The sequence below is a fragment of the Chaetura pelagica genome, unplaced genomic scaffold (assembly GCF_000747805.2).
Source record: "Chaetura pelagica isolate M959 unplaced genomic scaffold, ChaPel_1.0 scaffold246, whole genome shotgun sequence".
NCBI classification, from domain to species: domain Eukaryota; kingdom Metazoa; phylum Chordata; class Aves; order Apodiformes; family Apodidae; genus Chaetura; species Chaetura pelagica.
In genome coordinates, this window is record NW_009953647.1 from 1516319 (window position 1) to 1542210 (window position 25892).

The 25892-nt window shown below is 37.5% G+C and overlaps 2 protein-coding genes across 2 annotated transcripts in view; both read left to right on the plus strand.

The window, feature by feature from the left end:
* The first annotated feature begins 9283 nt into the window (after positions 1 to 9283).
* Positions 9284 to 12298, plus strand: RGS1 (regulator of G-protein signaling 1). Its single transcript, XM_009999892.1, has 5 exons — positions 9284 to 9516; positions 9883 to 9966; positions 10587 to 10648; positions 11217 to 11380; positions 12113 to 12298. Exons 1-5 carry the CDS (start codon positions 9413 to 9415, stop codon positions 12296 to 12298), a joined length of 600 nt encoding a protein of 199 aa, XP_009998194.1. The 5' UTR covers positions 9284 to 9412.
* An 11722-nt stretch (positions 12299 to 24020) lies between these two features.
* The window catches only part of RGS13 (regulator of G-protein signaling 13), a 5887-nt gene continuing 4015 nt past the window's right edge, over positions 24021 to 25892 (plus strand). The window contains 1 exon segment of the mRNA XM_009999928.1: positions 24021 to 24085. Coding sequence (XP_009998230.1) covers positions 24021 to 24085 — 65 coding nt within the window.

The following is a 25892-nucleotide window of genomic DNA, read 5'->3' on the forward strand; positions in this document are numbered from 1 at the left end:
CCTAAAAAAATAAGTGCCATGACATGGCAATTCACAAGAGGAAGACAACAATAAAGTAGGAAAAATCCTGCCATTTTCCAGTGGCAGGAGGAATTTTATCAATAATCTCCCACTCTTTCTCTGTGCCCTTCTGGTGCAGGTGAAGACTTATTATCCAGTTCAGAAGACAGCTTTCTAGATAGATTTGCTGACTTGTCTTTATTAATTTCTGTCCTAATGTCCCAACTTTTATATTCAATAGTCTAGGACATCTTTACTCCACACTCTTTAACAGAGCAAAAAAGAATCACTGCAAATTTATTATTGAATTTCCTCCTTCTGAAAAACAGTAATGAGAGGCAAGAAACGATAACTAAAAAGAAAGAAAAAACCTCCAAACGGAGGAGAGTGCCTCTTACCTTTATAAATATGGGACAAGCTTTTTGCATCAGTCAGCTCTACTGACTAATTACCTGGTTTGATTTTTTCATTAAAAGTAAATGGGGAGTGGGGGGAGGATGGAGTATTCTGCACTTTTAATGAAAAAAATGAGAAAGCCATATCAGAAAACTTGAAGTCATCTTCTATTTCCTTCATTTACTGTGGATATTCCTACATTAACTGAGTAGGTGAAATGATGCTTACACTGAAATGCGAAAGGAGATTCTGAACAACATCGAAAGTCAGGCCTGTGCTTCAATACAGAAAAATAATCAATTATGTTTCTCTAATTTTCTAGTTGTAGCAGCAAAAGTCCAGTGCTTCTGTGTCACTGAATGCAGCATGCTCCAGTACATTGCTGGAGTGTTAAAGATGACAGCCAAGATTTAAATGACAACCAAGAATTAACTGTGTTTAAGTGAAACTTGGAAGTTGCAGAGATGTTTTTAAGTAACACTAATAACTTACATGTAAAGATCTACAAGTATTTCCTGACAGTTATGTTTTAATCAGATCTGCTGGAAACATTCTGATGTTATATATCTTGAAAGGAAAGAAAAGAGCCATTCTACTGTTTCGTTTTAAAATATATTAGAGATAATGTAAAGTTATATATGCAAATTCATATCCACACTTGTTTTTACAGATATCTAACATTTTAAAAACAAAATATTTTTAAAAGCCTTTTTTGCTTCTTTCATACTGCCTAGGTAGTGCCAACCAATAGAAAAGCTGTCTTTGTAGGGGAGTTGTTATCCTGTGGTTTACAGGCCTCATTTTTTAGGTCGAGGTTAGCAGAACATACATCAAGCTTTGACAACTGCTTTCAGAGTAACACAGAGCAGCACAGGAAAGCTAAGCAGTTAATAGCAAAACTATTCATGTCATGAAACTCAGCAGGTTCTGTTTCCTGCTGCTCATATGAAACCTTCCCTTCAGATTTGGTTATCTTGGTTTGCACACAGTTTTTCTCTTCATCTTCAAATTCATTTCAAAATTAAAGGGAAATGGTAAAGTACGTTAAAATGCACCTGGTTTACAATACTGACATGTACAGCACACAGTTGATGGTGAATTCCAGACATGCCAACATATCACCCATGTTGCAGAAACAGCAGTTTTAATCATTCATGGAAGTTAGAGAAACAAGGCAAAAGTATTCAGTTTTTACCACTGGTGAGGAACTGGTGGTACATGGTAGTTTTAGTACTTTAATAATGACACGTATAAGGAAAATCCATTCTGAGCGTGTGACAGCTCCTTTTAGAATAAAGGTTATATTCAGTGCTTATGTCAGCCAAGGTCTGTAGACTTTCAGAGAGATAATTTGTGAGGAACTGAACAGGGTTTTTTTATGACAAGGGCCCATCTATGTCCTGCAATCTAGCTGCAGATTAATTTCCCACCCACGTGAGAGAGGACCCAGATACTTCAGGACCTAGAGAGACAAAGACATTTTAGTAAAACCATGGGCACCTACATAAGTTCTGTTTCTAACACTGCAACGAAGTTATGTGAAGGATTAGACTGTTCTTAATCAAACTGGTGCACCAAAGACTTGCCAAGCATTCAGGCTGGCATCCTGAATGATGCATGCCTGAAAACAGGGGCCAAGCACAGGCACTGGTAACATGGGGGAATACAATTGGAATTGTCTTGTCAAACATAAAATTGCAGCTTGTCACAACTAACTTGTTTTAACTACAAAGCACATGATTAAAGAAGAGCCCAGTTTACAAAGAAACGCTGCAGACTTCTATTGTAACAATGCCTTTGCACGTATTCTTCCTAGGAATTATATGCTAACTGCTGGTAGCTGGATTTCCCCCGATTCCCAGAGATGCCAGCAGTTCACAAGTAGCAGCCACTTCAGTAAAGACATTTCATAGAATCACAGAATAGTTGGGGTTGGAAGGGACCTTTACATGTCATCTAGTCCCACCTCCCTGCAGTAAGCAGGAACATCTTCACCGAGATCAGGTTGCTCAGAGCCCTGTCCAACCTGACCTTGAATGTTTCTGGGGATCAGGGATCTATCACCTCCATGGCAATGGGTTCCAGTGTTTCCCCACCCTCATCATAAAAAAAAATCAACACATTTGCAGCATGGATAGCAGGAAACAACCTTCCTGAGCATCAGGGAAATCAAAGTTTCAGCTGTACTATAAAGTGTCAGTTGCAAAGCACACAGAAGGGCTGTTAGGATGGATAGGGTCTGTCTCTGTGATACAGCTTGTAAAATGCCAAGTTCCCACACAAAACAGCAAGTATGCCAAGTATGAGGAAATTCAAGTATTTCTGCTGCATGCAGTCTAATACCTGATACTTCAAAGTGGGCAGCAGGTGAGACTCAAATTACAGGAAATTGAACTGAACTCTCTTCCTTCCCTGGTTCATCACAAGCAGATCTAGTTTTAAGAGAGTATCAGAAAACATATACCTTTAAAATCTTTTTATTTGAGAGTATGTGGCTATCTTCAATTTTCCCATTTCTTAAAGTTTTTGTTACTTCACTTGTATACTACTCCAGCATTTTCAGAGGAAATGGTAATTTGAATAATGCACTTTCTGTATGCAGTTCTTATTCAAAAAAGGTCAAGCAAGAAACTTGTATTTATTTCTACAATTACTGTTATTGGCAAAGCAGGTCTCTTCTAATTTAGACTTCTGTGGTTTGGCTTTCATTTGTGAGTTATAGACAGGATCTAAGGATAAATCAGGTTGGAAAGGAACTCCAGAGGTTTCTAGTCCAACCCCTGTTGTAAGCAGGATCAGCTATGAGTTTAGACTAGGTTGCTCAAAACTTTATGTAGTCTGGTCTGAAATATCTTCAAGAATGGAGATGGTCCAACTTCTTGAGCAGCCTGCTCCACTGCTCGACTGCCCTTTCAGGGCAAGAGTATTTTTCTGTGTATGCATGTACTGCTCTTACACCAACTTGCACCCACTCTCTCATCCTCCTTCCACACACTGCTATGAGTGCCTGGTTTAATCTTTCTGATAACCCTCCTGTGAGGTTGTTTTTCCACAGCCTTCCTGTACACCTGGACAACGTTTCTAAATTCCTCCTTTGCAGCTTGTCTATTCTTCCACTCCCTGTAAGCTGCTCTTTTGAATCTGAGCTCTGTCATGAGTTTCCTGCTTATCCAAGTCCCCTGATATATTTGCTGGTTTTCCTAAGTGTCAGGACACACCATTCTTGTGTCTTGAGTGGCTTCCACTAACAAGGGCATCTTTGGATGTGCCCATCCATGTGAGGGTTTTTTTAGTCAAAGTGAAAACTCTATCTGAGCCTGCACTGATGTGATAATTCATCTAGGAAATTTATGACACCAAGTATAGACATATGAAACTAGTTCTACTGAAAAGTTGTATCAGCACAAGTCCACTTAATCCTCTGATAATATTTTTCAAGTGCCTAAAAACATTTTCAAAAGGGAAACCAAGAGTTTTACTCTGCTGTCTGTCTTCAATCAAAGCATTTGTTATTTTAAAAGCGAAGGATACAGAATGTTACCATCTATTAGAACAGCAAGAGATAAAATTTGCCCGAGTTTTCTCCATTGCAATTCAGGTGAAACAGAAGCCTGCAAAAAGTTGAACTTGTGCTCCCATGTCACATTTCCACATTCACAGTGAAAACTCAGCAAACTCTGTTTCACACCCAACGACCTCAGGCCCTATTCTCACTTTTTTTGCTTACTAACACACAAGAAACTATGCACTGGTTCAGTGCATCAATGTGCAACTTCATAAAAATGTATGTAATCAGAAATGTGTGCGTTTCCCAGATAGTGCATGATGAACACATTTCCTGCACTACTGAACATCAGATACAGGAAGCATCACCACCAGCACCCAAAACTCACTGTACTGCATTTTTTCAATCCAGGTGTCAGGCAGGATGCCTGAGAACCAAAAGTCCCCTGATTTCACAGAAATAAAACAGTTAATTTATTTCAGATGGAAAGCCCCAGAATGAAAAATACCTGATTTCTGATAATTAGACTAATAAACTTAGAGTTTAAGAAACAAGCATGTGAAAAAAAAGAGTTAATGGGTATTTGTGTTCCAGAGTTCAATGTGCTTCAGCGTGATGAGGAAATGTATCTGTATAATTCCTTGTACTGACTCTATAGCATAAACACAATTGTCAAAGCTAACAACATTTGTAATAAAATATTGCTATTGTTTTTATGTAAAGACAAATCATAAAAGGTTGAGAAGAGGTCATGGAGAAAATAGTAGCTGTAGGAATCCCTTGTGTCTTTATTTTAATGGGAGACTTCCAATATCTAGTGGTGACACACAACAGCCACATGAAGTGGCCAGAGTAGTTAGTAACATGGCTAAAGTCAAACAAGCTAGGAGCTCAGTACCCATGGGAATATTTAGAGGCCAAGAGAGGAAAAACCTGACAATATCTTTGCAGAGCTAGTGGGCATACCAGAATGGATGCAGGGAATGGACTATGTTTTAATCTCTGTATGATCTGTAAGAATGGAGAACACTTCAGTTGCAGTCTCTCTACAGTGATGTCAAGAGCTCTTGATAGGTCTCCCCTTCACTGTAAAAAGAAAAACTCCACAAGGTCCCCTAGAGAAGCTAGGGGAACCCCTAAGAAAAATTCCCCTAGAAGTATTCTGCACATTCTTCAGAAGGAGACAAAGCAATTTTGGACACAATTGGCAATTTGCAGGAGTGTTTCCATGAAGCCATTTTATATTGAGGAAGTGAAAGAGCTAGAACAGAATTCAGGAAAGCTCTGGTCACTTGTCCTCCAGGCTCAAGTTTCTGGCTTTGTTCATGCATGATCTGAAACTCTGAGCTACGTAAAGCCTTTACTCATTTTATGCTGCCTACAGACCTAATGCAACAAGATTTTTTTTCAAGTGGAAGACTGTCACCCCTAGTTTAACTTGTGGCAATCCTTCCTCTAAGTTGGCATTAGTCTTAATATAATTTTCAAATATATGTCCTCTTGTATATCGAGAAGCCTAATACCATTCAGCCCTGATTATGCCTTACTGGTTGCCAAAATAAAAGTACCATTGAAGTAATTAGGAATAAAACTAACATTTGGAACATCTCAAAGTTCAAACTGAAGAAACCTCTCTCAAAAAGCCCCAATTCTCAATCCAATCACTCTGACATCAAGAATGAGAACACTAAAGCCAGTAGCAATGTTTTAATCTCAGTGACTTCAGGATTTTATTCCAGAAAACCTTTGCTTTTAGCAGAAACTCGATCAAAAGAAAAATTCATAATGGATACCAACACTTTGGTGTTGGTGTAGCCACTTTGACTGGCTACATATTAGAGAAAATGTTTGTTACAAAATATTATCTCTACCATTAAAAAAATACCCCTCCACCCCTTTTTTTTTTTTTTAAATGAACACTATATCCTCTTACATAGAAACTAGTTTCTATTTCCTTTAAATGCCTCTTTTGCTTGAGATTGATTATCAGTAATCTGTCTCCTCAAGTCATGTAAAAGACAGAAGAATTTCAAAGAAGTCACTTGTTTTCTTAGTTAAGTTAAAGCTCATCTACATGACCTGTAAGTGGAAATGCTGCAATGGGACAGCACTACTTGAGTGGGCACTTGAGCTTGGCCCTCCAGAGAAGCATATGATGAAAAACAAGGTTCAGTAAAGCTAAAAATTGGACTTACATGAAAACACACAGCTTGCCTAAGCCAAAATACAACTTAAAAAAAAGATAGCCAGGGCTGAACAGGAGAACAAATTAGGGTAAGGTCAGTCAAGAGACACCAAAAAGAAAACAAAAAGCAGAAGTGAGAAGGAGAAGCTTGAGATTATTTACACCAGCAAGTGGGACTTAAAGTTCATGGGACTTTTTATCCTCATTGTTTTAACTGAACTTGTCCAGTGTTGTAATCTTGGAAATTGTCTCATTTTTTTTCTCTTGAACTCTACTAAGTTGTCACCTGAAAGACTGGGAAACAGTGCGTGGAAATAAGTTGAATACTAGCAAGTATTTGTAAGTTTCTTCTGTGCACATTACGTTTGGTGAATTACTCATCATAAACCTACTAGACATCTAGAAAGCAGTAAAAAGCAGGTGGTGGTAGCCAGCTGGGCTACTGTTGCTGTAAAAAGCTCTCCTTTTATCAAACAGAGCCAAATGAGGCAGTGCCAGTCTTGGAACAAAGAGGGTTCTCTATGAGTTGATGGGGTTATTCTAGTAATCTTCAAAATGGTAAAGCTCAAAAAATACTTTCTGATGTTTCCTGTAGTGATAATGATAGAAAAAAGGAAGACTATTAAGCAAAGTATTTCAAGAAGCAATCAGCCATCATGCTTCACATGAAATAGAGTATATAATAGTATTATATAATATTATACCATATCTATTAGAGTAGTATAAAGTAGTATATAGTAGTATATAATAGTATACACGCAGATTAACATGGTGGGAGGTGAGACAGGTCTATTACCAAACACCTCATGATGAAACTGAAAAACAGCGAATTAGGACTAAAGATATGAAAAATCTTTCCATTGGGTCAGGGCAGAAGTATAACTCATGGTATTATGCTAAATCCCATCAGAGCCCATACTATGCCTTTGTCAACAGGAAACAAAGATAGTAAACATAGACCAACATATAAGATGTTGAAGTATTATAGAGTTATGTTAAGAGTAAATAGCACTCTTGACAGGCAAAAGTCAGGGTATTCAGAACAGTATTTATGCAAGCTGGAGGAGTTCAACATGTAGTCGCTCTGTGGGATCTAGTCCAACTCCTGCTCAAAGCAGTATTATCAACTACATCAAAAGTTAAGAAATCTTTTTAATTTAGGGAATTCCATGCAGATGTTCTCCAGGTTTCCTGTGGTCTGCAGAAGCAGAACATAATTCAAGTAATAAAAAATTCTTGTCAGTCCTACTAATATTATAGTTTCTCTTTTCCCTCTCACCTTAAGTCTTGTAGACACTTTTCCTGTTCTTAAAGTTAGGTAACTCTCCTTGGGCTTAAACAAAATCCTAAAATTGTGTAGGCTTGCACAGAATGAGTAAATCAGAGCTATTCCTGAGAAAAGAGAGTGCCTTCAAGATCAGAGTTACTCAGAGGAAGAAATAAATGTCCATCCACAGTGGAAAAAAGGTGAATAATGCAACTTCCATGTTGAGATATCTGCTTACTGAATGCAGTAGCCTTTGGCTTTGCAGAGTTTGAGCAAGGCTTACAGGTGAATGTGAGGATTTTGCTGCTTTACATTATCTTCACACTTTCTATGACCCAAATCCAGGAGTTTAGGTGCCACACTTCCTCCTAGATACACACTGGTTATTCCTTCTCAAAATCAGATATTCAAAAAAACTTATTTCCTTTGCACAGGGATAAAGCAGCAGCAGTAGTCCAGACACTGGGGCTTACCAATTTGGAAGTCTGCATAGTACTCTCAGACTTCAGCTTAGAGGCCCAGGACATAACATTAGTATCCTAAGACTGTTATAAATTCACTGAGGACAGCCACTAACCAAAGAAATACACAAGACACTGAGGGGCTAAACATCAAAAACCAGCATGCTAAGGATGAAAATAAACACAGTATTGATAACATCTCTTCCTTCCTTTTTAGCCTTGTTCAGAGGTTAAGAACAGTGAGTAAATACCTGTGCCTTACGAAGGTCAGTGTTTGCCTAATAGCATATAGATAAACATGTTCTGTGGTACAGCCCATGTAGACACATTTATGTCACTGCTTGTATCCAGAGGATCAGCAGCCCCGTGTTTAAAGCCACAGTGATGCAGACTGTCTGTCCTTGCATGTACATCATAAAGTTGCTTACAGTCTTTGAGTCCTTTGTATCACACTCCACTACAAAACTGTATATATGTGAGCAAGTTCTCAGTTACTATAACTATATGCAACTCTGTACAAATCATTTGTCAATTATATGTAATAAATCCAAGTTATATGCATTATTCAATAAATAAAATCTTTGAAACCTCCCAGAAAAAAAACCCAACAAAAACAAGCAGCAAGCAGAAATTGGGATGTCCAGGGACTAGATTAAGTACTTAAACCTCTGAATTATCAACCCAGAGAGTAATAATTCATCTTGCCTTGTATCCATGATTTCTTCTTGCAGTACAGCTCAACTGTATACAAAGAATGCATGCATCCCTCAGACACAATTTAATGTTCACATTATCTTTACAAACAGGAGCTCTAACTTAATCTTCACACATGCTTCACACAGTGAAGAGCAAACTTAAAATTACAGAGGCATTGCTGAAATATGACAGTATGCTTCCAAATAATTAAATTTTGAAAATATAGACCAAATTAAACAAGTTTTTTTGCTGCTTCAAAACCCATTCCCATGAAAACCACTTTTAATCATGTTCCCAGCACATGTGTCTAAACAAATAAGATTTCTCTAACACAGTATTCTAATCTGAAAAGCAATGGGTGACTTGCAAATAGCTTGCAACATATGGAGCCTTAATACTGGGCATGTATTACAGTACTTTTTCCTAATATTGCACTGAGCCCATCGTATAAGATGTCAGAACACAGACATGCAGCAGGTGAATTTGGTCAGGATAAAACTGCACTATTTGCAGCCCATTTGATCAAAGCAAGTACTTCTGATTTGAAAGTACCTATCAGGAAGAGACAAGAATTCAAAGTTCTAGAGGGGTTTGTTGGGTGTTTTTTTTGGTAAGGAAGACATACAGAGACACACAAACCAAACCCAAAGTAACTCAGTCTCATCCGGTTTAACCTCAACCACGAGACGCCGCTGTCTGTTTTCTTTCTCAAAGGACTCACGTCACTGTGCACTGCAAAAGGGGAACTTCCACAGTTTGTGGAGAGAATATATGATAAACAGATCTGTTCACACCAACTAGCAGGGCTGCCTGCGTCAATAAAAGGCAGGAGCAGTCAGTGAACTGACATTTGGTGCCTGGAGGATTATCACAGAAGTTGCTTTGCATTAAACTTATGTAAAATGCTCGGATTTTTTTTCCCCCACAACAACATGACTGAATTAAATGGGAAAGAAGACTGCAAGCATGCAGAAGGCAAAATCCATAAAAAGAAGCAGAAGGCTTTGTAAGTATATACATCTTAATATAAACATTAACATATTAGAAGTGAAAATAACACTAGAATTTTGGAGATTAATAATGAGCACCAGGTTTTAGGTTAAATGATTGCAAAGCCTACTCGAAGCCCAGGTCTATAACATAGTTTAAAGTGGCTTGATCTGATGTATGACAATGAATGGATTACTTTAAGTAACCTTAAGTACCTTTTGGATACACGGGGAGCCTTTTAGTTTTTAGAAGAAGTTTCTTGGATGTGCAAGTTACCTGTCACAGGATGGAGAAGCTTCTGTTTAAAGTTTTAAGAAATTTACATAGAACTTAAATGCATCTGCTTTTCTAATGGATTAAAAAGACCTCTCTTTTATTTCAGTGGTGCAGATCTCAAAAGTTATTTGAAGAGCATGGTACCACATATTGAATCTGGGATCAAGACCTCGAACTCCAAAACTGTCATGTAAGTACTGAAACACATTGTTATAAAATCCAAGCATAGCTAGATTACTACACAGTAAACTATTATTTTCTAAACTACTACTAGAATGTCAATTACTATAATACCTAGAACTTCCAAAATACAAAAGATGGGAACATTAGAAAGTAGAAGCTATTCATGGATTTCAGAGCTTTTTGTTAGTGAAGTCTGTGCGTTTGCATCAAAGAGTGAGGGACAAGAAACCTCAGTGAAATCAGTTTTCTTCAGAGGGACATTGTATCCATCCTCTAAAGGTTTACAAGAAATGATGCTTCCCACTGAAGTGGGATGCACAGGTATTACCATTCTTAAAGGATCAGGAATATGGAAATAGAAGTACAGATACAAAATTATTTCTTCATAGTTACAATAAAAGCTCATCTGTCTGAGAAAAGAATTCAGGACAACATCATAGTTGATTATTTTTCCACCTCTGGTTATTTCTCTCAATGTCAGCTCACTTCCAGGGTCTCATTATGAGAAAGCCATAAGGTTAATAAGTATTCCTAAAATAGAATGGATCATAAAATTTGTCTCCTTTAAACTTACAAATAAGCCCACATACATCCTTGTTAAGTCTTTTGATTTTCTTGTCATTTTAGACTTTCTGCAGAAGAAGTTATACAGTGGTCCCAGTCTTTGGAAAAGCTCTTGGCCAGCCAAAGTAGGTCTATTACTTCATTATGACTTTCTTCTTATTCTGAGGACAAAATTTTATCTAATCTTGCCAACTAAGTAAAGTTGTATCATTCTGCAAACACTAGCAGACTGGCCAGTTACATTTCAGCTATTTACAGCTTTAGTGTAACACGGCTACTGTGCTCAGTTTTGCTTCCAAGGTTTTTTTCCTTCTACTTCCTACTCCTAGTATAGTAAATCAACTCCAAATAATTCAGTGATTATTGTTCAGCCTTCTGTCCCTGCTTAATACATCAATTGAAGCTAGAATTTTCTCTCCATTTGTACCCTAAGATAATCCATTTAGGATAAAGTAAAATCTATTTATGTACCATCTATTTTGGTACCAAGGGTCTAGATTGAAAAACAATGAACAAAATCAGGAAGAGTCCCATCACCCTTGATATTAAAGTATCTGTAGTATGTTAAAGAAGGGAAAAACAGTGTGGTTTGGAAAGATTTTATAACAGATTCCAATACAGCTGATACTTGTTTTATCCTCCCTCACTTAAAAAGTCATGTTGTAAATCATGATGTATTTGTGTTGGCTCTAGGTGGTCAAGGTGTCTTTCGGGAGTTTCTGAAGTCAGAGTTCAGTGAGGAAAACATTGAATTCTGGTTGGCCTGTGAGGATTACAAGAAATCCAAGTCTGATCACTTACAGTGCAAAGCAGAGAGGATTTATGAGGAGTTTGTTCAGTCAGATGCTATTAAACAGGTATGTACAAAGTTAATTTGTCTCATGTTACAATACAGGGATTCTGTAGAATCAGAAGACAGCCTAGCTTCATAGAGGTGCTCATACATTCATTCAGTTATACAGGAACAAGACACAGCCACATCTTTGTATGAGTGTACTTGCATCACTTCTGTCTCCAGCTGTGAGATTATCAGATCTTACAAGTAGAGTCACATGAGACAGACCAGTACTTGGGACCAGCTGTAGCAGAAGCTCAGCAGAAGCACCAGCAGCTCAGCACATGGTGATGTTTCTCTGAGTCAGCTCCATTTGAATTACTGCTGGTGCTTGGAGTCAGATACTTACATATCTTTGCTAGTAAGGCAGATGTGAATTATTTTTTGGCATTTAAAATATGTGGACATTCAAAAATCAGAAGTTGCATATGCTGATTACATTTCAAACTAGAGGCTCTTGTCCTATACAAGATTTCTCCTATAGTTTTAATTGGAGGTTTAGTTGGACACATTCCTCTACTTACTCTCTTGTTGTGTTTGTATTACTTCTGACTCTGTAGGAAACTGTATTTCAATAGAGCACAATGATTTTTAGTGCATGACTGGGATATAAGAGTTAGAACTCCCTCAGTCATTTTGTTCTGATATGGAAATATCAACACTGAGTTCTGAGGCTACAAATTTATTAACGAAAGTGATATAGAAAGAGAATACACTTCTGAGATGTCAATGGTAATTGGTTTTCACTTTCCAGATCAATATTGACCATCAGATTAGGGAAGAAACAGCCAAAAAAGCTCAAGACCCAACTCGTACAAGTTTTGATGAAGTCCAGAGAACTGTGTACATCCTCATGGAAAGGGATTCATACCCTAGATTTTTGAAGTCTAAAGCCTACCTGAACCTTTTAAACCAGCTACAAACCAACACTTCAAAGTGAACTGTGTGAATCAGTGAAGAGCAAAGAAGACTGTCAAATATCCTGTGGAGAGATGCTTCAGGGTGGTTGGATCTTGGCAAGGAGGACCCCTGCCTTGGGTGGAGGAATACAAGGGGGATACAAACAGTTCCACAGCCAAGAGAACACAGGATAAAACTTGGGAAGACTATTACAAGAGTGAGAGCAGTAGATGAAGAAAATCCTCTCCTCCAGTACACCATGAAGTCAAGACAGGATATGGATAATATTTATTGTTTGAACTACACTGTGAACATTGAACCAAGTCACAGAACTGCTGATTATTAGGAAGTGCAAGACTAGCAAGCCAAATGCTGAGAAAAGTTTGTCAAGTTCAGAAGAAAAAAGATGAGTGACAATTTTGTGCATAACAAAGTGTTCAGACGAGACTGATCAAAGGCTATTTTTTATCTGTGAAATGCTAATATGCATGAGTGCAGCTCCATTATACTATTGTGCTATGAAAATATATTAACTGGTATGTCTTAAAATAGATATATTTTAAATTATATATAAGAATAACATAAGCTGTACTTTTTCTAAGTTTGTACTCAACAGGCAGATATGTAGCATCTTTTGTTTAATTTATTGCAAAATAACAGGCAACTCTTGAATCAAATCTACCTAAAAATAAAATTTTATGGTCATTTTACATCTTATGTTAAGTGATCTTTCTATTGTATTTACTGAAGCATTGAAACATGTTTTTCTTGTCACACTATGCCACTGTTTCCTCCATCTACCAGCACCAGAGTCAAACATCAAATATAGAAGCCGTTTAATCAATGACCTCTCATTCAATCTGCTTTGATACTGATGTTTTGAGCACAGATCACCCCACGCTTGCTTACATAGTGAGGCAGCAACTGCTGAGACTCGCTAGCAGTTATATTAATACTAGTACTACTCAATCTGATCTTGGCAAGATCCAGACTCTAATTTACAACACCAATATTCATATTAAGTCATTTCATTTCACTGGATATGTTGCATTGAATTTACTATGTAAAATATGCAATGTCACAAGTAGCCTATACCACAGTGGGCAATTATGAGAACTGAAGTAAAAGAGCAGCTGCAGTTACCCTTGAACTACGTAACTACAAACGGGGCACTACCAAATTTGAAGTGTTTAAGATCTTGTGACGTTAGAGTTTGCAATGGAAATAAATTAAAACATGCCCTGATCTTGATGAGTTACCATCATAAGACGCTGTTATCACACAAGTGGCAAGACAAGTTTATATGTCACCCTTGCAGATTTTCCATTTTCCAATATAATGTGAGGTTAGTCGGGCACACTCCATTATTCTATAGCAAATGGAGAAGCTGCAAACCAACAGACATCTCACAGAGAGAGCAGACTGGGTTCATACTGCCACCCTTTGGGGACATCTTCTCCTTCCTTGGAGGTCCCCATCTTCAGTATTAGAAGCAAAACTCTGCTGCAAGGAACATAGCTAAGTCATACTTGCTGCCAGCTTCCGCCACCTATTATTGTAGCTGGAAGCCTCTGAAAAATCATATTTTCCTGTTTTTAAGACCAGTACACCCTAATGGGAGAGGGGGAGAACGGAACACTATAACATGCTCATCAGAGCCCTCTAAAAAGAAGCTATACCTATGCACAGAATAAACTAACAGCTCTTGGGGAGCACACCAACCACTTGTGTTATGCACAGCTAGTAAAGACCAGAACATCTGAGGAGGGAAAATGAAGGGACTTTTCACTCTTACTTGACAAGCACTGCTTCCTGGTTTGTGATTTGGTGCAGTGTGGGAATGGAAAGTGGTGTTGCCTCAAAAAGAAACTATTCTGCTCCTTACAACCCAACTTTGATACCTTTCCAAGTCTTTCATCTGATTTGCAGTAGGAACATGAAAACGACTACAAAGGTCAATCACCCAGGTTTTTTAATTCCAGAGATATTCCAGCCCACTCCATTGTCCCTGGCAACATGATGTTTCACCAAGCAACAAACAGCCTAGCAGAAATTCAGAGCTGTGTCTGGGATGCTGTCGTAATCCTGTTGCTATACCAGTACTATACAAAGCCAGTCATTTAAACAAGGTTCAAGAGACCTGGAAACATTTTATGGCAACTTAAAAGTGCCATCTGTGTTAGCCACTGTACAAAAGAAAGAAACACTAAGTAACATTTCAATGGTACAATTGAAAAAAAATTGTAGTATTTTAAAGACACTTAACAATAGTTACATATTTTTAAATAATCCAGAGATTTTTTCTATTTCTCAATATTTTTTTTTCAAAATGCAGCATACCATACTGTATGCAATGTATTATTATTTTTTAAAATATTACCTAAATGGAGGTTCTTTAGACTCAGAGAAACAGCAGAATATACAGATCAATAAGGTGAAGGACTTTTCTGTACCTCTTGGTTCATTTACAAGGTGCATGCACCATATCAAGTTAATTTGTGATTTCCTACTTACCACCTACTTCCCCCCCATGCACACAAACAGCCTCAGCATCGCAGGCAGGTTTCACAGCTGTGGGCTGTGCCCAGCCCAGCATGGCAGACTCCTCCAAAATAGGAGGTGTTACACATTCGTATGGAAGGCATGCCTCCCTGGAAACTTCCCACGATCAGAGGAGAAACTTGAACACAAGTTCTATTTATGATTTTGTAAATAAATTACTGGGCAACTGGGGAAACAGTCCTTTTTCAACAGAAGCTGGACTGAGATAATATCAGTTAACTGCTAAAACTTTCCAGGTCAAGCCCTGACTGTAAACCAATACTTAAAGTATTTAATATGTATGTCAAACAGCTTGTTTGATTTTATTTTTTTTAAATTACATTTAGCTTTCTTTTTGGAAAAAATATATCATAGGAAAATAGAAATCTCCCGTTACATTCACAGCCTCATAAGAAAACCAGTTGAATCAGATTGGCCATAAGCTACAGATCAGTATAGGAAAACAGGATGCAGTACATGGAGAAAATTAAAGATTTGACTGTAGTGACTCAGACTTTTTTTTAAAGTACTCTACCCTATCCTTGAAGGAAGTATTTTGACTGTTTGTCAGTGTTTCAGTGTAGAAACCAATTGTTGTACTACCTCCAGGTACCCTTTTGAAGTAAATTAACTTCTCTCTGCTGCAGAAAGAAGTTCTTTATAGGAGGATTCTAGAATCCAGCAGACCCTGGATATGAACATGCAAGACTAACCTTAACCGGTTCTATCTGGAAAACCTTCTCAATATTATCCCCTGAAATACTTATTTTTAATATTTTCCCAAATAGACCTAAAAATATGGTATAATATAATGTCCATCTCTCCTATGTATTGGAAAGGTCATCCATTAAAGACTTAGTAGAGTAATTCTGTCATTATGGACAGTGAAGCAGGAAGGAAATTAAAGCCAAAGTGTTCACCAACTTAGATCTGTAAGCGCCATCTGTCCCTGCCCACACTCTGAAGTAATGGGCTTTCCAGATGTCACCTTCTTTATTGTTGTGAAATGAGTTTGAAAAACAAAAAACAGATAATAGGTGGAAAAATTAGATGTTCTCATCTTTCATTCAGAGACATGGGTTGATTGATTGTATCAGAGAGTGCCATGTCTATAAATGAAGCTTTTTGTAAGTAACTCTTTAGTCATTAAACCCAGGCAGAAATTGCAAAAAAAGTTCTTGCTTAAAATTCATTGGATGATTTAAATTTGTCTTAGATGCTCAGAAAACAGAGTCAGAGAGGAGTTAGGAGTTAGTTATCCCCTTTTTTTTTTTCCAATGCAGGCTCGAAGGAGATGTACATCAACCAAGAACTGGTGTGGTTATTTTGTGAATAAACTCATTAACTCTCATTTCTCAAAAGAGCCCCAGAAAGTACTCTCTTGAAAGATCCTAAAGATAATCAACACTTAAATTCTACTGAGCATGTCCCTTGAATTTCTCAATCAGCCTAAGCACCAGATGGCCTTAAAGCAGACATAAAGTAGCTCAGTGACCAGCTTTCATGTGATCCCTTTCACTAATAAAATTTAAAATAGCCTGAGTAAAACAAAATGTAGAAATGTAAACCTTCCAGGCACCCTCTAGACTTGTGTGCAGAAAGAAACAGAGCAGATCAACAACGCTTCTCTTCAAAGTTTGTTATAGAGCCAAAGTACCAAAGCGTCAGTAAAACTGCCTGCAAACTCAACATCACTTGAGTCACAAGACAGTTTTGGTTGTGGGTTGTGGTTTTTTTTCCAAGTTACTATGGTTGGAGGGCTTCTTCTACTAGAGGACAACCTTTAAAAATAAAACAAAATAAACAGTCTTTGCATAATAGCAGTAACTGAATAACCCATGAATTTCATACCACTTATGGAAGAAGTTTGTACTATATTTACTGTAGCAAATGGTTTAGTCAACCATGACAGTCAAGAAGTCAGCCTTAGAGAGAAGAAACTAGCTATTGAGCTGAATTTGAACAGACAGGAGTCTGAGTAAGGCAACATGCTTGATCATGCCAGTCTGAGGAAACAGTGAAAATACACAGGATGTTCAAACAAAGCTCAGACTCCAACCAGGAACTCTTCATGTCCTGGAGGATCGGAGGCCCTGGACTAACATGGTCAACTATTCTGACTAACTTGGACAAAACTGCAATCATTTTGAAGATGCCAGTAATGTTACTGATTACAGTTTGGTCCCTAACATAGTACCTGCCTCTCTGAAGCCTGATGGAGTGGAAGGGTTGAAAATTAATGTAAAAATTAGTCCAAGCTCCCACTCATATGATTTTCTTTTCTACTCTGATGGTTGCAGGGTATCAGGCTCACACAATGACATCATGGCTTTTAGGAAGAAAAAGGGAAGAGAAAGGTACAAATGAGGTAAGGTTTTCAGAAGTGCTATCCAGGCTTCAGTCTGTTTTCATTCAGCAGATGATCATTGTGTCTGCAGAGACCTGCTGCAATGTAAGTTTTGCTCAACCTTATCAATAAACCTCACACCTCAAATATAAAAACTATTCAAATTCTTGGAGTGAGTGAGTATTCTCAGGCCATGCCTACTTCTATCCTGAAACAGAAATCACTTAATCATCCACACAGCTGTAGACAGTTTCTTGGTTGTTGGGCTGAACCTGTGAACAGTTACCTGTTGCCCTGTGAGCACATCTTTGCTGCACACTGAACCTAACATTTCCTGAGGGTAGTTTCAATGATAAAGAAAAAGTGTTCCCAAAATGTTCCCAAAAGGACCTTAAAGCCACCAATTAAGACACAGTCAGAAAAATATGACTGTCCTCTGGAAACTTCAATGGCTGTACTAGGTGAAAAGCAAGAACATTGATACATTTCTATACTACACCTCAAACAGCAATGAGGATGGGTAGCACCAAGATCAGAGTATCCACTTTGTGCTCTCCTCAAGGTTAACAAAGGCCTCTTAATATTTTACTGCTTTTCCTGTGCTTGGCCCTAGACATCTACACACATCCTCAGTGCTCCTATTTACATGCCCTTGTAAAACACAGCATCAGGAATGTGAGTACCAGGCAAGCCCCAGCAAACAGTGCTCCTACAGTCATGAATGCCAGCATGTGGGTGTAGTGCAAGAGACAGGACAGCAATGTGCAAGCAAGAGAGTATGTAGGTAGATGGAAAGAATGGGTACAGATAATGAAACAGACAGTACTTCCATGTTCACTAGTGTGAAACACGTGTAGGTGGGTGAGATGTCTATTGAGCAGAAGAGTGTTAAGAGAGAAACAAATAGGAAAAAATTAATATAAGAACAAGAAAAAAGACAACTTGAGAATTAACAAATATGTTACTAGGTAAGTGAAGACAAGCAAACAGAAAGAAAACACAAGACTGTGAGCAAGTATTCATCTGGAAACATTATCACTGAAAAAAATAAATTGTTGCAATCAAGATGGTCAGCACATGTTGTCCAAACTAGCTGGCAATTGACAGATAACCCCTAGGAAAATAACAGGCCAGAACAACTGACAAATTCAGCAGCTGTGATATGATATAGCTATTATCTCATTTTTGATACTTCAGCTTTTCAATTTTCCTCATCATTTTCTGTCTGAAAATCATGCCCAGCTCAACTGCTGAATGAACCAAGCAATAAGTGATTGCTACACAGCTCAAGCCCTCACAACAATAAAGTTGTGCTGTGCCCATACCCATGGCAGCGTAAGGAATTCAAAGGACCAAGGCCATATCAGAAGCTGTGTTAACCAGCCCATCCAACATATGCTTCAGCTCCTTGCTCGTCTGGATACCTCACCTACCTGGGCAAGTGGTCTCTTTCAGGCTAGATGAGACCTTTCATTACAACAAAACTAAAGAGAGTGTCCCTAGTCTGCACCCACATCCACCCTCGAGACACCAGTTTGATCTGTTGCACACAGAAATTACACCTTCTCCTTCAGGGTGATACCAGATGACATCTAGTGGAGTATCCAGGTAATAAGAGGAAGCATGTGATTGAGATTCAGTCACACTTTTTCAGTGACATATCTGGTTAATGACTAAAAACTTGTCACTCCTGTGAACTTTAAATATTCTGGAAAATAAGGTAGAAAGGCAAAATTATGAGTATCAAGCTATGGAAGAACCGTAGTGGAAATCAGTTTTCTCAGAGAAACACCTTGTAAAATCATACTTGCAAAAAGTTTAATGAAATAGCAACAAGCCTCAAGTCCTGTTGAGAATAAGCAGACAGGCAGCTTCTTTGATTTTACAGTTCCTCTGAGGTAATCCAAGGGCAGATTTGCCAGCAAGTCAACAACCAATGCTAAGGCATGCAGTGCCTTCAGATATTCATTATATTTCCAGTGGTGTTTTAAAGCATGTTCAAGGATTCCACAAAACTGCAAACAAATAAGCAACAAATTCTGTTCCTGAATAATATTTCAATGGTACAAGTCAAAAGGAGGTTTTGATATATTTTCTTCAGCTTCATAGAACAAACAAGTTCATGGGAAAAAAAAAAGTTTATTTCCATTTTAAGCAATATGACAGTATTTTTTGTGTGTCTGCAATATGTAAAAAAATATTTGAATGGTCACTGGCTACTGATACTCAAAGCACAATTTCAATTTAGAAAGACATTATCTCATACACTGTGTCCTGATAATGGACATCACATGACAATAGAAAATAGCCCCAAATTTTTCACTATCATTCATGTTAATACTAAGATTTTAGATGAGCTATCCTTTAATGCCAATAAAATTTATTGGAAAAATAAGATACATTTAAGGTTTTTCAAAGACCTTGCATATGTACATATATATACATACAAGGTTTGTACAAAATAGATGTAAATCAAATAACTAAATACTAGTTAAATTACTAGGGGACAGTATTAACATAAAGAGTATTTTCATTATGAAATTTTCTTAAGATTCACATTTATTTATATGGTGGGTTTTGGTTTTTTGGGGGGTTTGTTGGGGGTTTTTTGTTTGTTTTTTATTTAAGTAGGTCTACAGGTAAGATTCTTTATAGTCATTTTTAGCTTGTCAAGTTCAGGTCAAGGCTATATCCCCCTCTAATGCTTTTAGTATGTAACAGCATGTACATGCAGGCATTAGAAATACTATTCTTGAGGAGGCACAGAAGTTGGATCATCTTGCTATTTTGATTACTTGAATAATCAGCTCAATTACATTACATAGATACCTTCTCCTGCCCATTGCCATTACAAAAATAGAACAAAACCCTCCAAAGCCCTGTATGAATGTATGAAGAAAGCAATATAATATGTAGTTAGATAGCTGCCATGTGAAATAAATCACTTTACGATATTTGTCCCCCTGTTTCCATAAGCACAGGCCAGGTCCTGTGCTGAGTTCCTTACAGGCAGGTTCTCCTGCTGCCCTGCTCAAACATCAGTTTCTGCTGTAGGTGTTCATGCCACACATTTCCTCCCCAGCAGAATGATTACTGTTGGAAAATGGAAGTAAATTCTTCTACACTACACCTGTATACCAGTAGGGTGAGCTGCAATAAAATAAACCAGTGTAATATATTATTGTAGGCTCAAGCTTCAAAGGAAGTTCAAATATTACAGAGTACCTGCTCTGACTAGGAGGCATTGTAAGAGAGAAAGAAAGATTAATCAAAGCAGAGAGTTAAGATTGAAAGAAAAATTGCACACTTCATGCAGCTGGGCTGTCAGATGAAGCAGAAGAAAAACTAACCTTTCCCTCCCAACAACAGTCAGTCTCTGCCATGTAGACACAGGCAAGTCTCCAGAGATCACAACTCACAATTTACCACCCCCCCCGAAAAGGACAGAAAGCCCCTTAGAAAGATTTCATCCACACACACAGTAATTTATAACAAATAACTGAGCCAGTGCTTACTCCCAAAGCCCCAGCATCACTACAAATAAGTTTACCACTGACATGAACAAAGCAACTTCAGTGCCATTGCACAGCTGCTCTGAAACACACAGCTAGAGAAGAAAAAGTGAGACATAAATAACTTGAGTCTCAATTTAAAATGAGGCCACAACCCAGGCAAAAGCTGCAAGAAAAATGACAGGGGACCTCACACAAGTTTAAAGACTGTTCTGCTTTGGCATCACTCTGGTGGTGTACAATGCCAAGTTCACCAGTTAGCATCACATAAAAGACTTACACTAATGGGTCAGAGCAGAAAATAAAGGCTCTCCCAGGCTATCAGAAGTACTTGCTTCATAATGCTGCCTTTGGGGAAATGAAACTTGAGTTTAGTGCAAGGGTACTTTTGCCTTTTTTCTTTTTCAACATGGACTTGAAATTTCGTATAAAAGACTTCGATAAAGAGATAGAAAATATTACTCACAGAACTCAGATAATACATGCAATATTAAATGAAGTAAACCAGCTTTATGTAATTACATCTGAACAGTAGAAATGCATAATCATTTCAGAGCAAACAGCCTCTACCAGTGGTGCATCAGAGTCCAACTGAGCTTTTCCTGATAACCACAGCCACAGTTTGCCTATGGTATGTGTAAGAAAGGAGTCAGACACTATCCCAAGCAGCATAACTGCTGACAAATTTGAAATATAATCCCTAAAAATACAACTACTAAATGAAGCATTTTAATAAAGGAAAATGATTCAAGAAGAGTTTCTATAAGTATGAGGTTTTGTACTTCAAAATATCACCAGAAAAGCATAGCATAAGCAGTGAAACATTTTTCTCTTAGCATATAAAATTCTCAGAATAGCAAAAGCACTTGCTTTAGAAATTGTTTTATTGTATCAACAACTTTATCCCTATCTATATATGAATACTTTATGTAATGGTCTTACTATAAACTAAGCTGAGTGACATTACGGAAGGCAATTAATTAGAACTATTATAATTGAGGTTTCTCGCCGAAACTGGTGCTGTGCACCAAAACCTGTGACTGTGCTGGGAAATAAAAATGTATGGTGTATTGTGAAAAACAGAGAACTTATTCTTTGATCTACCAAAGCAGTTTTCCTGATATTTTTCCAATAAAAAGTATAATAACAGTTCCACAGTCACTTCCAGATCAGTACTGCTTGTATCTTCTACAGATGTAAAAAACTGCAGGACAAACTCATTTATTATCAGTCAGGCAATTCCTTCTCTCAAAGTGTTGCAATCATGTGAGTTTGTTTGATTACTAGACCTGCAGGAAGCACAGACCCTACACTAAAAAACTTGTACTCTTGTTGCAACAAAACATAGAATGAGCAAACAAAAAGGATACGTGTTATTTATACGTATTAGGGGGAAACTGCTCCTATGGTCCAAACCTAGTTAGCTGAATGCTGTGAAGTTCCAGTAAGTAGTTAAGATTTAGATGGGAAACTATTTATAGTAGAAGACAATACACTAATAAAGGTAAAGTCACTTTATAATTAGTCAGCTCAAAACTTAGACAAATTGTTCAATAGCATGTTGTAGCTTTGTGTACTACTCCCATCTTATTTTAGGACTAAGACTATTGCCAGCAGAAACAAGCAACATTAGACTAACAAAGCATAGACTATGCTTCAGTGGGAAGAAGACATCACAAAGAAGCACTGAAAAAGATAAAATAATTTCTACTAAGAAATGTTTCCAATATAAAAATAAGAGAATCACAAAGCTCTAAATGTGTACTTGGCAAAAATATGTAATTAACAAGCCCTGGGGAATGATGTTGCTTAAAGCTTCTAATTTAAATTTAAGTGGTTCTTAAGTATGACATTTCCCTGTAGAAATATGACTTTGTGCAGCAACTGCCTGGGAAAAAAAATATCCCTGATTGACACTTTCAATTTAGGTATAAGTACCTGAAATAAATTAATGTTATTTCATTTAATGTTTCTTGAGCATTCTGTATAGCAGGCAGCCTACATAAGCTTCTCCAGGTTTAAAAAAAAAAGCCACAAATGCCTTCCCTTGTATTTCAGTGAATAAAAGACTAACATTTGCAACATGAGCACACCCAAAACAGAGGGCATTAGAAAAAATAGTCTAAAATAAGGTGATAAGCAATAACCATATGCCAGAATTCGGCTGCAAAACTTTACCTTAAATACAGAATATTGTGTAGTTTTAAAAGATTGCTTTTAGGCAAAGGGTGAGATGAGTAAATATTAATTAAATCAATAGGCAATAGGCAAGTGTAGAGGAAGTAATACAGAAACCACACAGTGTAGTTCAGAAAATTCCACAAAAGTAGGAAACAGAAAATGGCCACTGGCAGTCCTACTGTGTGGGAGCCTGTGTGGGGAGCCTGAGCAGCAGAAGTTGCAGTATAGCAGTTAGGAAGTTTCAATATCCTGTAGGAAATCTACTGGGTAAGACTCTCATATAATGTAAAATTGGATATCGATGGCAGGAAACAAGGAAAACACAACTAAAGGTAAATGTAATCATTTCACAGGTTTAGAAGGCTGCACTGGGACATGAGTCTTGTTCTGCATTTTAGTACGATGGAGTAATTGGTTGTATGAGAAGTGTGTGCCAGTTAAACCAAAACCTGAAAAAAACAAAGAGTTTAAATAAATAACATATAAAACTACGGTTTTTATTTCAGGCAGATCTGTACAAACTTACCCACTGTGCCATGCAAACTTTGCTATGAATTTAGCATCTTTTGAAAGCCAAAGAAAAAGAGAAACATGTTTCAGGTCAAGGTTTTTTTGGGTTTTCTTGACAGACTGTCTCATTCTTGATAAAAAGTTACACTCTTTTATGAAGAATCATCTCTACACAAAAGCAAGTTTAATGCCAATTTCTATTGACTTCGAGAATCTTGCTGGACAAATATCAACATTAATTTCATACACTTCACAAGTTACTCAACATTGTCTAGCTTACATTTAGCTCTGATCCCTGATTCAGGTCACCCTGAACTTTCAGGGAAAAGATTTGTGGTTTTCTTCAGCTTTGTGTCAGACTTAAACTTGTAATTTCTTTTCACAATTGAAGAAGCAAAGAGGGAGAATTATTAACACTTCTGTTCTCCCCCCATGAGATATGCAATGGATGGTTTTATGGGCTCTTTTGTTTTAAATTCATGCATGCTACAAAAATGTATTTTGGACTAATACTTCAGCTATGACTCACAGATAAAGAATAGATGCATAAAAAAAGAATATGGCTAGAACTGGTAACACTGCTACATGGAGACATATTTATAAGTGGAATTTAAGATAGCCAGAATGAGCACAGCAGGTTAAAAACTTGCATATTTTCCATGTTTAGGAGAATGAGTCCAAATACTTGCTGGCTGTGCAAGATATTCAGAGCAGAAGAAAATGGGAACAGTTCTAAGTAATGCTAAGAATCTTATGCTCTGCATTACATGCAGTGGAGTAGGAAAGAACTATGTCAAAATTCAAAGAGCAACTTCTCTTTGCAAGATCATGCAAAACAGTGCAACATCTCAACTGCCTCAGCTGACCACCTTCATACAGCCAGTTCATTTAGAGTACATGAAGTGCAAACCGGCATTTCTCTAGTGGAAGGAGAGTATATGTCAGTGGGAACTTCTTATATAAAATAGGCATAGGCCTAACTAAACCCTAGAGAAAGTCCAGATTTGGGCCTGCAAAGAAGTTGCAAGCCCAATATTTTGGGTCAATCCTTTAAAAAAAAAAATCAGATTATTGGCAAAAGTTGAATAAACTTGTATTAAGATAAGGGACATGGCCAAGTTCCTCCTACAAGTCCTCAGCTGCCACCAGCCTTGGTGGAAGCCAACAGTAGCTAGAACTTTTGTTTGTATGTCACACTGGAGTGATTAAATGCTTCCATCCCACACAATTGCCAACTAGAATCAGATCATACATAGTATTGATTTATTGATTAGGGAAAAACATGTCCTCCACAGCAATACTGACGTGACTGATGACTCCTGACGTTGCTGTTTGGGTGAGGTTAAGTGGCAGAACTCCAGATAGAGTTTACCACAAGTGCCTCCTGGACAAAGACTTCTCTCTCACACAGCAGTGACCAGGGAAGCCTCTCACGCTGGAGTGGATACAGTGTGTGAATGATCCCTCCCAGAAGGCACAACAACAGTTTCCAATTTGAACTTTGGAGTCCCAGCTATAAAGCCTTTGTTACTTCAGATATTTTTTTTCCATGTAACACATTTTTCAGCAAAAAGTGGCATTAATACAGACCCTAATAACCTGTGTTCACATTTGTTTCTGCTTTTCATAATTTCCTGCATATAAAAGGAAAGTAAAAAAGGTAAAAATGTTTCACTGTGTCAGCTGCCCCATCAGGTGGCATTATTTCTGCTTCACATTAATGCTAAAGCTAAATAATCAGAAGTGGAATAAGGTGGCCCTGCTGATGATGCTCAGCAAGACAGACAAGATTGTGACTCGTTCTATATACACACACTGTTGCTGACGACGGTGAAAATTATCTGCGTCGGTAACAGTGAGTGACTCAGCAGCAGCTCCAAAGGAAAAAAAGAAATCAAAGGACTAGAGATTCTCACTCCTCATAACTACATGCTTCATAAGTTTACACACAGAGGAGGCCAGTAGCTCCCAAGAAGAAAAAAAAATAAAAATCTACTGGCAAGAGTTACAGACTTTTTGACCACTGAAATTTATAGTATTCATGTTCTCCAAAATTTCTGTTTCTATGTATTTATATGATCAGGAGAGACACATAATAAGTGTAAGAGAGACTTTACATAAAGTTAAAACCAGACAAGTGATCACCAATTTAAAAAAAATGGCTAATGGCTGTTGTGCAGCAGAAACCTATGAAACATCATGCAGCTCACACAAAGCCAATTTTGCTTTTCATTTAAGTTCTTAAAAACATTGTGATACTGAATAATTGCTGTCAAAATTGTAGTGTATATGAAAATAAAGTACTCAACAAGAAGGGATATCCTCCCAAGTTCGGCTATCACATAATGGAAAGTACTCACTGGAATATATCCCATTTTCTTCTAAAATAAGCATAATGATTTTTTCTAAGTTACCAGCATTGATTTCCTATAAATGCAATGCTTAACAAATAGTTGTTGCACATGCTACACGCATTTAAATGGAGCTATTGGCCCTCAAACATTTGTTTTTCCTTAAATTGTTTAGTCTCTCAGCACACTACT